Below are 13,567 nucleotides of genomic sequence, written 5' to 3'. Positions count from 1 at the left end.
TCATTATGCAAGAGAGAAAAACAACTTCAGTATTTTTAAGTGTCTGGGGTTTGTCCTTTTATGTGCATTTTGGGATACATGTGGTGGTCTCTGGATGATGAGGCTGTCTGCGTTTGCATGGGGCTCGAGAGTATCCAGATACACCTCAAACCTTTGGGTGCACCCAGCAAGAGCTGTTGCCTTGTAAATCCCTTCCTGAAACCCTTCTTTTCCAGCTGCTGGGGCTCTCCATTGCCACGCTGAGCACAGTCACCCACTATGGGCTCCGTTTCACCCTCATCAGCAATGTCTCCCTGGATGGCAACGCCTACAAGGTCATCCACCACACAGGTACATTGTGGTCACATCCCAGTGAGACCTCTGGTGATACCCAGAGCTGCAAAATTCCTTAAAGCTATAGAAGAAAATTCAGGGGTATCTCAAGAGGAGGAAGGAGCTGGGTTTTGGAGGATGCATTTTGGAGGATGCATAACACAGTCCCACAGGCACTTTGTTTCCCCATATCAGACCTGCATGCCTGTAACCAAAGGATGCAGTGGGTGCATGGGGTACTCAGGTGCTTCTGTGTTTGCACCTGTTCCTCTATTCTCTGACTCCTGTGCTGTGGTAAGAGCTCAGGAGGAGCTCCTCAGTCACTAAAAGTGCACTGGGGCTGGGAGGAGACTGGAAGAACGAGGAAAGGAACTACAGGAATTGAAGCAGAACATAGAAAATTGAGTCTGGGAGGAGAAATACATGGCAACACCTTGAGCTTTTCTGAGGAAATGTGTGGTGTTTCTGCATTCACAAGGGAGAAGTATAAACTGCGTCTAAGGTACAAGGCTAGAGCAAAGATAGCCCAGATACTAAAATACCCTGCTCACCACTGCTGCACTTGCCTCTGCTGCTTCTCCGGAGCTGCACTCTGGTCTTAAACACGCTCATATCGTCTCAAGATCTTGGTTCTCAATTTCAGTTTAACAAGGCAGGCATAAAAACTATTAGTCCAAGGCTAAGGTATATTCCTTCCCTGTTCCTACACATATATATTGGCACTGATGCAGCCTTGCAGGCTCTCCCACCCCAGCCACCCATCTCCAGCAACACTTCCACTTGCCTTGTTTACAGGCATTACCTCTGTGTGGTTAGGCTAGCAAAAAGCCCTTTGCAACGCTGTGGTCCCTGAGCCCCACTCCAGGGTACTGGCTGTGATCCTGCCTGAGCCAGGAGGAAACCAGAGGGTGAGTGTTGCACCAGATTAGCAGTGCCCGGAGTCCTGATAGAGGCTGTGGGACCAGCTGCTGTACACCAGCAGCTCCCATTTGGGGGGGATCCTTATCAGAATGCTGAAGTAATTGGCAGCTTCTGGTCTGTTGGGTGGACCAACACCGTTTTAGGCTGCTTCACTCTGCTGGAGCTGTGAGAACCCCTCAGAGGCTTACAGCCTTGCCAGATATATACAGCAAAGCACACACAGATGGGGGGTATTGAATTACAGAAAAAATTCAGTTCTGCAACCTGGTCATTTGGGGCCAGCTCCCCAGAATACACTTTTTGGTTCCTCTCTGGGTGAAGCATCAGACTAGGCCTCTGGCATCTTACCACAACTCCCACGTCTGTCTTCCAGCTTTCTACTTTGGGATCTGCCTGAGCATGACCCTGATCCTGGCCGCCCTGCTGAGCTCTGCTGCCACGGTGCGGGAATCACAGTGCCTCACTGCCATGGTGCGTATCCATACCTGCAGGGGGCTGGCTGGGAGTGGCCTTCTGTCACCTGGGGCTGGCCCCTGAAACGTGCAGTGCTGGGGTCTGCATTGCCTTATGCCTGGGAGAATGCATGCCTGGGGAAGGAGGTCCTGTTGTTCCACTTTGTGCTGCTAGGGGACATTTTTTAAAAAGCATCACCCTGCAGAGCTCTTAGGGCTGAGGATTGCATCATTCTGTGCTTAGTTTCTTTTGCCAAGGTCCTGTGTATGCAGCTTTCAGAGGGAAGGTGTTTATCTGCCAAGTAATTATGATGATGACAATATTTTTTTCTCCTCATCAAGTCAACACATGGTTTGTATGAGGAAACTTTAGCAGCGTGATTTTGAGTCTCACATGCTTCCCCAAATTGTGACAGCAAAATTAGCCCCTCTTTTTCCCACCTCACTGCAAAGATTCATACAAAGCATGGCAGTAGACATGGGGGATTTGTGCAGGACCCTGAATTTCAGCCTACAAAGAGAGGAGGGAGAACTAGCATAAAACTTTAAATTCCCCTTTCTCCTTTCCATCAGCCTACAAGGAGAGGGTGGAGAAGTAGCATAAGAGTGGAAATCCCCCCTTTCTCCTCTCCATCAGCCTGTTTGGGCCTGGACCGTGTTGACAGTATTAAACTGCACTGTGAGATAAGCTCCATTTCAAAACAGCCTGCACATGGGGCTCAGCTTGCCCAGAGCAGCTTCCAGCCTTAGAGCTGGAGGAATGAGTGGTAAAGTGCTGCTCAAGGTGTGTTTTCCCATATGAAGGGCAGGAGTTAACAGGTAGGTTGTTGAGCATGAAATATTGCTTAATATAAAATAATTGCATTGCTGTCATACACTAACTTTAAAGAGATTTATCCAATCTGTGTAATTGGGGGAAATGATACTGATGGCAGAAATGAGAAGCTGACACCTGAAAATTCCGTGCAAAGCAGCCACTGAAATTAATGTTTTCACCTTCTCAATATACCATCTTCCTTTCTTTGTTTGAGATGCCCAAAGGGACCTCAGTTCCCATGAATTAGGCAGAATGTCTAACTCCTCTCTCTTTTGCTGAAGTGTCTTTAATGTGTGCCTGCAATTACAACATCTAAACCAAGAGATGGGTATGTACAGATCAATGGAGAATGTCATGGCTGCCTGAAGATACAGTCAAACTTCTCTATAATGTTTATTTGTTGCCTTACTCTCTGGTGTAGTTTGGAGCATGCCACTCCATAGAACTGGCTGTTAAAAAGAGAGCCAACACATACTGAGTGAGCTGCAGAGCTCTGTCAAAGAGCATTGTCCAAGGGCTACACGGTGCTGCTCTCCTTTCCCATTTTAACCGGGGCGATGCTTTTCCTCCAGCCACCCATCATCTCCTACAGCCCACCTGGTTTGGGGTATCACAGCCAAGCTTCGCCTGCCAAAGCAACCTCTGGATGGCAGAACCCTCAAACTGGCTATTTATTTTTGTGGCTCCAAGTGCACTCTGTTGGCTTGTCTTTAGCTTCCACAGTTTGGGTCCTCTGGGGGATCTGGCTGTCTGTGTTTTGGGCCCCTGATGGCACGTTTGTAGGGCAGTCACGGTATCGATGCCTTGCGGCGAGCAGAGGAAAGGTGCGAGGTGCCTTCCCCTCAGCTGTGGCGACGAGGCTTCATGCCACGCTGCTCTCTGCAGGGATAACGGGATGCCTCTTAGCTGTCATTACGCTCGGTTTCCGCCGCCTCCGTGCCGAGCCGTGGGGCAGGAGGCGAGCGGGCCCTGGCCGCCGCGCGGGGCCGCTCCAGCGCCGCGCTCCGCCGCGGGAGAGCGCTGCGGGCCCGCCGGCCGCCTGCCCGCTGCCGCTTCCCGCCCACTCCGGGGGATGCCGCGGAACGGGGGCAGCCTCCGTGACCCCTGCGGGGTGGTGGCACGTCCCCGGCGCTCAGGAATTAACGGGAACCCTGGGAGGCGCTCAAGAACTGGCCACTAGCCAGGGTATTCTCGGCTCCAAGCAGTTGAAGTAGCTCATGGGGGTCTTAAATCACACAGGGAGGACTTCGCCTATTATAAATTGCCCCCTCCCCTCCCAACCGTGTGATCCACCAAGGGCCAGCGCTCTGCTTGTTTTGCCTCCAGTTCCCACTCCAAAGGCACACATTTAATCTTTGATCTGCCAGCGAGAAGCGAGAGCAGGGAGAGCCAGCCCTGATGGCTGCAGTGAGGTGTACTCATAGGCAGGAGTGGGGTTTGGCCCTGTGGGGCTCCAAAACTGGTCAGTGTGTTGTCCAGCCCTGCTGATCCCTGCTGTGCTGTAGCTCACAGGAGCGATCAGCCCTGCTGCTTGGAGCTTTTTTCCTCCTTCTGCAATAGAGAGAATCTTTCATCTTCCCCTGCTATTGATTTTAAAGGACTTTTCCTCCCTGCATAGAGTGTGTCTTATTTAGAAGACCATTTAATTCACTCTTTAATCAAAGAGGGAAGACACCAGACTATTTGCCTGACATCTGTGGCTGTTCAGGAAACCGAGCCATGCGTGGGGGATGTCTGCATCGATGTGGCTCATCCACCTCAATGCCACTTGGTAAACCAGCCACCCTAGGGAAAAGCTGAACAAGGATCCAGACTGGGTTTACAGGAGCTTTTTTTTTGTCTGTTTGGATTATATATCGTCATGCTACCTGGCTATCTGGAGGTTTGTGTGCCTACAGAGGAGTCCCTGTTCTTTGGAGGCCTCACTGATGCTGTTCTAATAACAGTAATGGGTGCACAATGGTTAGAAACCAGGACAGGTCAAACTGGTCTCACACAGGTCTCAGGAGATTGTCTTCTAGCTGCATTAACAGCATCATGAGACCAGACAGATGCTACTGTGCATCCAGTGCTGCTTGTGAGGAAGCTGGTTCCAATGAAGTAATTGAGAACTTTAGGATAAAAAATTATGCTCTAAAATCCAACAATATTACATGTAAAGCTCCTCTTAAACAGGGAGGATAGCAACAGACTTGTTCACTGTCCTTCAGCCCAGGCAAACTCTGCTTTCTGGTGATACAGGGCCCATCATGCAGTCAATCCTGAATGTAAATATCCTGCAGCTTTATAGCCCCTGGAGGCCATGTCACTATTGAAGGGGAGGAAAAGGAAGGAAAACAGCAGCTTTCCTGTTTGCATAAAGGAAATACTCTGGTATCCGTGAGGTTTAAAGCACCATGTGTTGTTACCTGGTCAGACAGAGAAAGGGAAAGAAAAGAAAAAACAGGGAGCAACATGCCAGCTGAAATTCTCACACCTGAACTTTACAGTCTAAAACCTGACTAGTATAGAAAACAAAATTGTGATCAGGATGGAGCAGATGTTCCAAAACATGCAGTGGAAAAAGCCTCAGTGAATGCCCACTATAACCCAGGTTTTCACCAAGATTGATGAGCTAGTAGGGGCAGCACACAGCACAGGCTGTTTGCTTTATTATATCAGGTGTAGGCCAGTGTGTAGAGGGTCTTTAATGTCACTGCAGCAAGCTTCAGCATCTTCCTTTCTAATTTAATCTGCTTCCTGTGCTCTCCCTCATGGTGCAACACTTCTGAGTGAGGCATCTGTGTGCCAGTGGCAGAGCTGGTACCAAGGACAGATTCCTCTTTCAGACTGATGTCACTGACTCGTGTTTGCTCTGTGGAAGGGCAAAACCATTGCATGCTTTTAGATGAACTAGGTCAGACAGAGAGGGACACAACCTGATGGATGCCATCTGAAATTTGCCCCCCCTTTCCCTGCCCCTGGGCTCTGCAGTCTGGCAGGGAACTGGCCTTTGCAATGACCACAGCAGCACCAAAAAGCAGCTGGAGCAGAGCAGGGCAGAGGTCTGCTCCTTCCCTGGAAGTGTAGGACTTTGGCAAAATACAGCTACAGAGCACAGTATGAGCTAAAGGATCCATCCCTCATCCAAAGCAGGCCCCCCTCACTAAAAGGGAAGCATCAGAAAGGTGAATTAAAAGAAACACCAGCCAACAGACAGGGTGCTGTTCCTGTGGATTCTGCCAAGTCTGTCAAAGAGAAATTGTTCCTTGCAGCAAGGATGGAAGAAAGGTCATTCATAAAAGAGTAATTGATGTCTGCCTGGTGACAGCCCTCCACAGGGCTGATGTGGCTGTCTCTTGCAAAGGGAGCAGGCAACAGCCTGTTGCTGGCTCTGAGGACCTCCAAGGGTCTGGGAGATGGTGAACCAGCCTCAACCCTTCCACATTTTGTATGCAAACTGCACGTTGCCTTTTTATTTTTTCCTCCAAATGTCTTCTAATGTAATTAGAAAGTTGCTCTTCCAAAAGCCTTTTGGCTGGGAAGGGAAAAAGCAGGCTATAATTCATTTATAAGATGTTCCCGGAGCCATGTAATTGCTGCACACCAGCTGGATGGAGGGGGAGCTTCCCAAGGGGCTGCATCTTGGTATTCCCAGAGAAACCAGACAGAAATAAAGGGAGAGCTGATGATGGAGGACTGAGATGTGAGGTGGAGCTGAGGAAGGGAAGATGAAAAGGAGGATTTTTATCTGCTGGGGGTTCTGGCCTCATAGAGGTGTTTTAAGTGGTGGAGCTGGTAGGGAACGAAGGGAGAGCACCAGGGAAGAAATCTGGGTTGTTACTGGCATCCTGTTTTTCATGCTCTCTGGGCTCATGGTGGGTCACCTGAATTATAACTTTAATGGAATGATATGCAGAAGAGTGGTCACATTGCTGTTAGTGCTGGTTTTTTCATCTGACTAAATTTTTTTTTTTTATTTGTAGTCTTTGAACTTGATTTTGGTGAAAATGCTGTTTGTTTGGTGGGGAAGTTGTTGGAGGCAGTGCAAAATGCAGGGTCTGGTCCTATTGAGCATCCTGACATGCCTGTGTAACCTCACCTCCTCCTTCCAGTTTGTGCTGTGTATGCAGGGTTGAACCCCCCACTCCAGCTGGGATTTGGTCTGAGATATCTTGTCCTGCGAGCTCTTCCACATCTTCATGACTTGTAACCACCTTGTCATGTCAGTGTTTGATCAGACTTTTCCTCTCATCTTCTTTAGGGTCTCGGGTAATCTCATTTTAGCTCCTAGCAAGGCAACGAGTGATCTCATCAGCTATATGGCCAGGCAGCTGCCAAAACAATAAATGAAAGGAGAGACTGGACATACATAATTTAAGATTTTTCGTAAGAGCTGTACCAGGGTTTTCCCCAGTGTCTGATGCAGAGCCTGCCACAAGGCAGCCCCAAAAAAAGTGGTGAATACCAGTGGCAGTCTTGTTCCAGGAGCAAAGTCCCCAGGCAGGGCAGAGAAACAGAGCAGATGGACAAGAGCCAGCAAAAGGATTTTACTGGCACATTTGCTTTCATTTCCAGGATTTGAAGTAACACATTTTCCTTTCTTGCTGCTTATGCACGAGTTTGGAGATTTTTTTTTTAATATATCTTTTAAGCATTTTTTTTTGTGAAGCAGAACTGGTAGAAGCAATGTTCTTCTTCCTCTCTTAAGCTTGAATTTGGTAAAATTTTATGAAAGATTTAAACTTTTCCAAGTTGTTTCAACTATATCATGCAATAAAAACAGTCATAGAAAAAAAATAGAAATCAAAATAAGATGCAGTCAACTGGGTAAGTTTCCCACATAATGTTGTGTTGAAAGAGGCACAGTTTAATGGAAAAACTTGTAAGGGCATTAATTTTCAACCAATGCTTATTCATTACCTTTTGTTATTCCAAGACTAGGCTGTGGATTCATATTGGATGAGCCCATTTAGCCTTCAAATGCTTTACAGGCACTTTTCCCTTCCTTTTTTTCTTTTAAATGTGAACAAGATCATTTGGTCCAGCTGTCACAGCAGGCGAGTGCTTTTTATATCAGGGTGTAGGGTTTTTTGGTCCAGATTTGTTCAAATAAAAACACAAAGCATGTAACTTCCAGCTCTGCAAGCCTAAGGAAGAAGATAAAAGTCAAGCCATGTCCTGCATCATTGCTGTTATTGTTTGGACACTTCAGGGTCAGTTTCTGGCCTTGATTATATTTCTGTCATCCTGTTGTCTAACTAGGGTGGTGCTGATCTAAGGAAAGCAGCTTGGCCGTGCAGCTGCCACCTTACTCACAGAGTAAGTCCAGCTCTTCTTCCAGAGCAGGTTGATTTCTATCTCTGTCACAGTTGTTTCCTTCTTTATGGACTATTTATGTGAGTTTTCCCCTCTTTGAAGCCAATAGCCAAGTTTTAAAGGCAGGGGATTGAATCCCATGATTACGGAGCACAGTCCTGCGGCAGAAGGGAAGCATACTGTAAATATAATGTTTTATATGTCCTTTTCTTTGTCCAAGAGGAATTTGGGTTAATAGAATAGATTAACTGCTCTGCAGGAAGCTGCCTGGTTTTTGGTCAAACTCTTCAACTGGCCAGTGTAATTAGAGGGCTCCTGATGGAGAACCACATTATTGTCCATCTAATTTCTTTTAAGTAACTGACATTATGAGGGATATTAAAAGAAGGTGATGTTTAAACTTTAATGAAACTTGCTCAACAAGCATATTAAATATGTCCTGATTGTGTTTGCAAATGGGTATTTTTTTCCCCAGGCTGTAACTGTTGGTATTTTTCCTCTTTATCCTCAGGGATTTTTCTGTTTTGCTCTGGCCTTTTGTGGATTGATCCCAGCTGCCTGCTGGAGATACACACACAGCACGGAGGTAAGTGTTGGCTGCTAGGAAATACCACCAGCATCTCGTCAGAGATTTTATTCATAGCAAGTATTCCTCCCATAAAAGGAACATCTGGTGTTAATTAAGCCATCCATATTGAGGTCTATCAGATCCATGCTCTGTTGCATCCGTCCTTTGGAAGAACAGGGTCACCTTCATCAGATACCTCTTCAGTGGGATCATCTAAAGGGAGAAGCCTATGGAAAATCTCCTGCAGAGCAAATGCTTTGTGCTGAAGGCAAAATAAAATGCAAGTCTCCTTAGCTCTGGGATTTTTTTTTTTTCAGGGGATGTTTGCTTTGTTTTGTTTTGTTTTAAATGAGATGCTTGACTTTTGAAAAGTAATTTCCAGCTGGTTCTAATTCCTGCTAACGTCAATTAGGAGCCTCTATTTGAAGGCAGTGGCCAGAAGCACCTAGGAGATGTGCTTATTAACATACAGCAGTGGTACATGAAAAATACAAGAGTGAAAAATGGTATTTTGGGTCACTATGATGCTGGACCAGAAAGAGAAGATTATAGGAGGCTGAATTTGGAAGAAAGCTGGACTTTGAATTTTTAACCCAGAGCTTGCTGGGGTAGATGGGTGATGTGGGAGATGCAAGGTGCTGGGTAAGTTGGTCTTTATTCCCCTTTTTGCATCCCTGCACTCAAAAAATACAAACTTTAAGAGACTCGGAAGTGTAAAAAAATAATGACATCTTTCTTTTGAAAGCAGAACACTGGTATTTTTGGCAAGTACCTAAATAATTCAGAGAAGTGCTTGGGACTTTGATAGGTGTTTCATGCAGTGGCTCAGTCCTTGTGTCTATTTTGCCCAGCCCTAGGCACATGCCATAATCTGCAATGTTCTGGGCACCAATGAGGATGTAATGTGAAACATCATCCCAGGTGAATTAGGGATTGATGCTGCCAGCTCATCTTTTTTACGGTTACATATAGTAGGGGTGATCAAAGACCACTGAAGTGTCAGAAGGCTGGCCTTGAGATTTCCTGCTGTGATGGAGGAGCACAACTCCATCAAAATCCCAGAGACTCAGTCCACACTAGGACTGTGGCAATTGCTTTCGCAGGCACAAGGAGCCCTCCCCTGTAAAGGTTCAGTGTCCTTTCCATAAATTAAATCCCAGTCTTTCTGAAAGTAGAAGTCAAGGTTAAGGAGAAGGATAAGGTCCTGCTTCTCTAGAAAGTTTTCCCAGAGCTGGCCAGTGCCCAAAGTAGTTGAAAATCCTTTGAAATGTGCAGGTGGCTACACTGGACCAGGCTAAAGTTGTTGGCCAAGGTAGGAGCTGTTGGCCAAGGAGATTTTTGGCTGACCTGCTGTTAGCCAAGGTAGCAGCATAAAAACCAGCAAGAACAAAGCAATGCTTTTTCAGATGCCAGCAGGTTGTGATCCAGATTTTCCTCTGTGAATTTGTCCAACTGCTTTGGAAATGTTAGGGTGAGTCCTGATGGCACAACAGCATTTTTTATCTGTATGCTTAACTGGCTGAAGTGGAATCAATCAGAGCTGAGGCATCCATGAAAATATGTCTTTCTACAACCTCTTTATTTTTTTTTTCCCTTATTGTTTCAGGCAAAACTATCAACATTTATTACATTCCCACCAACAATTTAATATGGAAATAATTTGGTTTTCATGACCAATACAGAAGGGAGCACACTTTCCTCCTTCTTCTGCATACATTAAATTGTAGATTGAAGCACAGGCCGTGTCAGTAAAGGAGAAATAGCACCAGAAACTGTCTGGTTGGCATTGTGAAATTGTGTTTTCTAAATAGATTGTTTAGTTTTACTGTTAATCCACATACATGGTGAAGGGCATAAAAAGACTGCAAGAAAACGGTTGTATGTTGGGTTATGTAATACAGGGATGTGCCATGCAAAAAATATTTCGCTGAAAATATTTTAAGAGTATTGCTTTGTATATCTTTTAATAAGTACATGTGGTTTTACTTCAAATTATTTTCATGGGTCTTTTTGCTCTGAGTACCCTGCCCACAAAAGCACCCATGGTTATGGTTAGCTTTGGTAATTGGTTGGGTTTCTGTAAGCAAAACTGCTTCCACTGGGCAAAATTAGGGGGTTTTGTAAAAGATTGACTTTCTGGGCAAAGAAAACCAGCAGTGTTTCTGACAACAGAAAAAAATACCCTTAGATACCATCTTGTGTTTCTCTGCTTCCTAAAATCCAAGGAAAAGCAGGGAATATAAATGAGGAAGATTTAATTAGAAGTGTCACTTACAGAACGTGTGGAAATTTAGTTTCGACTGAAAAATAACTAGTGTCACTAGAGAAAGAAATGCAGATGTGACAGAAAAATACAGGTGACTGAAAGAAATGCAGATGTGTCTGCCCATCCGGGACAGGAGCACAGTGATACAGAAAATTGAATGAAGTAGGGATAAGACTTCTGAAGTCTCATTATAGAGCTGGTTTTTTGTCTTTCTCAAAAGAATTCAAGCAGGTGTCCTCTGCTGCCTACTGCATGTCAGTACTCTCAAAACATAGTTAATTGTGGCAATCTGGGGGGGGAGGGGATCAAACCCAGCCTAGTGGGCGGATGTCTTGTAAGCCTGATGGGATGTACACAGTTATCAAGAAGGGAATGAAACTGAGGATGTAAAACTGAATATGGATGAATATGGCCATTACATGTGCCTGAATCACTAAAAGCACCAAGAGGAACTGCCCCCATGTTCATGGCTAGAACAAAAATTTCAATTTTTCTCATGAAAAATTTCTAGTGGAATGCCACACAGAAAATTAGGCTGTTCATTTTGGAAATGCCAGCTGGGAGCTGGTGTCAGTTGTTCCTGTCCTCTCCCTCCCTGCTGGCAAGGTTCCGAACACAAGCAGCACTGAAAACAGAGTCCTTCCCTCCCTTTGCAAGCTGGGGATGGGAGGTCTCTCCTGCTCTGATCCATGGCACATGCTTCAGTGGTTTACTCCTGCTGGTAAAAAAAAAAAGATTTAAAAAAACCCCTACATTTTCTTCATAAAGCAGAACCCTCTCACAGAAAATCACCTGAAACAGTAGACCCTAATACTCAGTTGAAAAACTGTTTTCGTGGTTATTATCAAGAGACAATAGGTAGAAATGTAGTTTGAATATGATGAAAACAAGATGTCCTTTTTGCCTGTGTGGCTCCTTTAGGGCCTTTTTTTACAGTAATTCCTACAGAGAAGCTGGGCAGGGAAAAAGGAAGAGTTATTTGTAAATATTTTATATTCTCAGACCTGGGCACTGTAAACAAATTAATCTTCTAATTTCCCATTCTTTTCTGCTTTCATGACTTTCTGTAGCTTCTGGATGAATTCTTTCAGACAGATGTTGAATGTTTTAATTTCAACTTATCCGCATTTCAGATGGACTCAATATCACCATAGTCTTGTTTTCTTGTGATGTATGCCAGACATGCAGCAGTCATGAACCTTAGATTCATCATGTTTTATCGTAAAAGGTTGCATCCCAATTGTTCCTCCTCTCAGTGGGAGGTGTGGTCTTGGTAGGGAAGTGTTGCAAAACTGTCTGAGGAAGGACAGTGCCGCAATCAAAGCGAACAAGAGAGACTGACAGGCATGGGAGGGCAGAGAGGATGGGATGACCTCTACACAAGGTCTTTGCTGGAACTGCTGTTGTCACCACAGAAATCATGACATTTTCAAATGCTTTTCAGCCACATTAGGAACTCCTGCTTCCTGAAGCCGAAGAGCTGAGTCTTGTTTTCCAAAGTTATTTTTATGGCAGTTCCTTTGCCACAAACTGCTGTCTGTTTAAGTGAGGTCCCTCTGTCATTCACAGAATGGCCAAAAAGAGCAGGGATGTGGAATGCAGAGAGGGATGTAGGAGAGACCTGCCACATTTAGCACAGCTAGTGGGGAGGGCTGCTGCTTCCTCCTCCTGCTCCCCAGCTTCCTTTCTCTCCCAACCCACTAATTGCTGCTTTAGAAATCTGTCTGCAGAGGCTGGACCAAAGCTGTACTTGCAGCTGCCATAGAGAAGATTTGGTACCCATACTAACCAACACAAAATCAGAATCATTAAGGTTGGAAAAGACTTTTAAGATCATTGAGTCCAACCTTTGACTGTCAACTAGACTAGAGCACTTTGTGCCATGTCCATTTCTTGAACACTTCCAGGGACGGTGACTCCACCACCTCCCTGGGCAGCCCATTCCAATGCCTGACCCACCCTTCAGTGAAGAAATTCTTCCTGATGTCCAGCCTGAACCTGGAACAGCTTGAGATTCTCATGCTGTCACTTGTTGCCTAAGAGATGAGATGAACCCCCACCATGCTACAAGCTCCTTTTAGGCAGTTGCAGAGAACAATAAGGTCTCCCCTGAACCTCCTTTTCTCCAGGCTAAACTACCCTCAGCTCACTCTCAGTGGATTTCCTCTGCAGACCCTTCACCAGCTCCATTGCCCTTCTCTGGACATGCTCCAGTACTTCATCTTTCTTGTAGTGAGTGGCCCAGCACTGGGCACAGCCATCCCGGTGTGGCCCCAGCAGTACCCATGACAGAGGAACAATCACTGCCCTAGCCCGGCTGGCCATGCTATTTTTGCCACAAGCCAGGATGCTCTAGGCCTCCTTTGCCACCTGGGCACATGCTGGCTCATTGTCAGCTCTTACCCAGCACCCCCAGGTCCTTTTCCACTGGGCCCCTTTCCAGTCACTGCTGTCTAAGCCTGTAGTGCTGCATGAGGTCATTGAGCTCACTTGACCAAAGTGCAGGACCTGGCACTTGGCTTGCTGAAACTGAGGTTTGGGGTTATGTTCTGGGCCTTGCTGTGAAAGAGGCCAGAGGAGCTTCTATTCCACATTGACTTCTGCTGTTCCCTTTCTCTGCAGCAGCTTCTTCCAGGAACCCTGTGGCCCTGGCCCCATAAGCCAGGATGGTTGGGTGGGTCAGTGACGCTAAAATTGCTGCAACATAAATGGAGTTTTGCAACAGAATGGGCATTTTAATTACAGAGATTTGTTCACAGGTAAAAGCATAAAATGGATTAAATTACAATTTCCCAACTCAGGAATTTGAAACTAATGCAAATAGTTGTCCATAGTTCTGTAAAGGCCTGATTCCCCGTGTCCTCTGAATGAAGAGGTTGTTTGAATTTGCACTAGCTGCAATGATATGGTAATCTCTTAATTATTAAGTGGTT

At 45.8% G+C, this 13,567-nt stretch overlaps 1 protein-coding gene across 1 annotated transcript in view; it reads left to right on the top strand.

Annotated features, from left to right (window-relative positions):
- TSPAN32 (tetraspanin 32) overlaps positions 1 to 13,567 on the top strand; it is a 36,582-nt gene that overhangs the window by 7,611 nt on the left and 15,404 nt on the right. Inside the window, exons 2-4 of the mRNA XM_059849039.1 lie at positions 216 to 330; positions 1,607 to 1,704; positions 8,312 to 8,386. Of these exons, the coding sequence (XP_059705022.1) occupies positions 216 to 330; positions 1,607 to 1,704; positions 8,312 to 8,386 (288 nt within the window). The remainder of the gene's footprint in view (positions 1 to 215; positions 331 to 1,606; positions 1,705 to 8,311; positions 8,387 to 13,567) is intronic.

This window comes from Haemorhous mexicanus, chromosome 6 (assembly GCF_027477595.1).
Source record: "Haemorhous mexicanus isolate bHaeMex1 chromosome 6, bHaeMex1.pri, whole genome shotgun sequence".
NCBI classification, from domain to species: domain Eukaryota; kingdom Metazoa; phylum Chordata; class Aves; order Passeriformes; family Fringillidae; genus Haemorhous; species Haemorhous mexicanus.
Note: the sequence above shows the minus strand (reverse complement) of the source record. Positions and strands in the feature narration are given on the sequence as shown.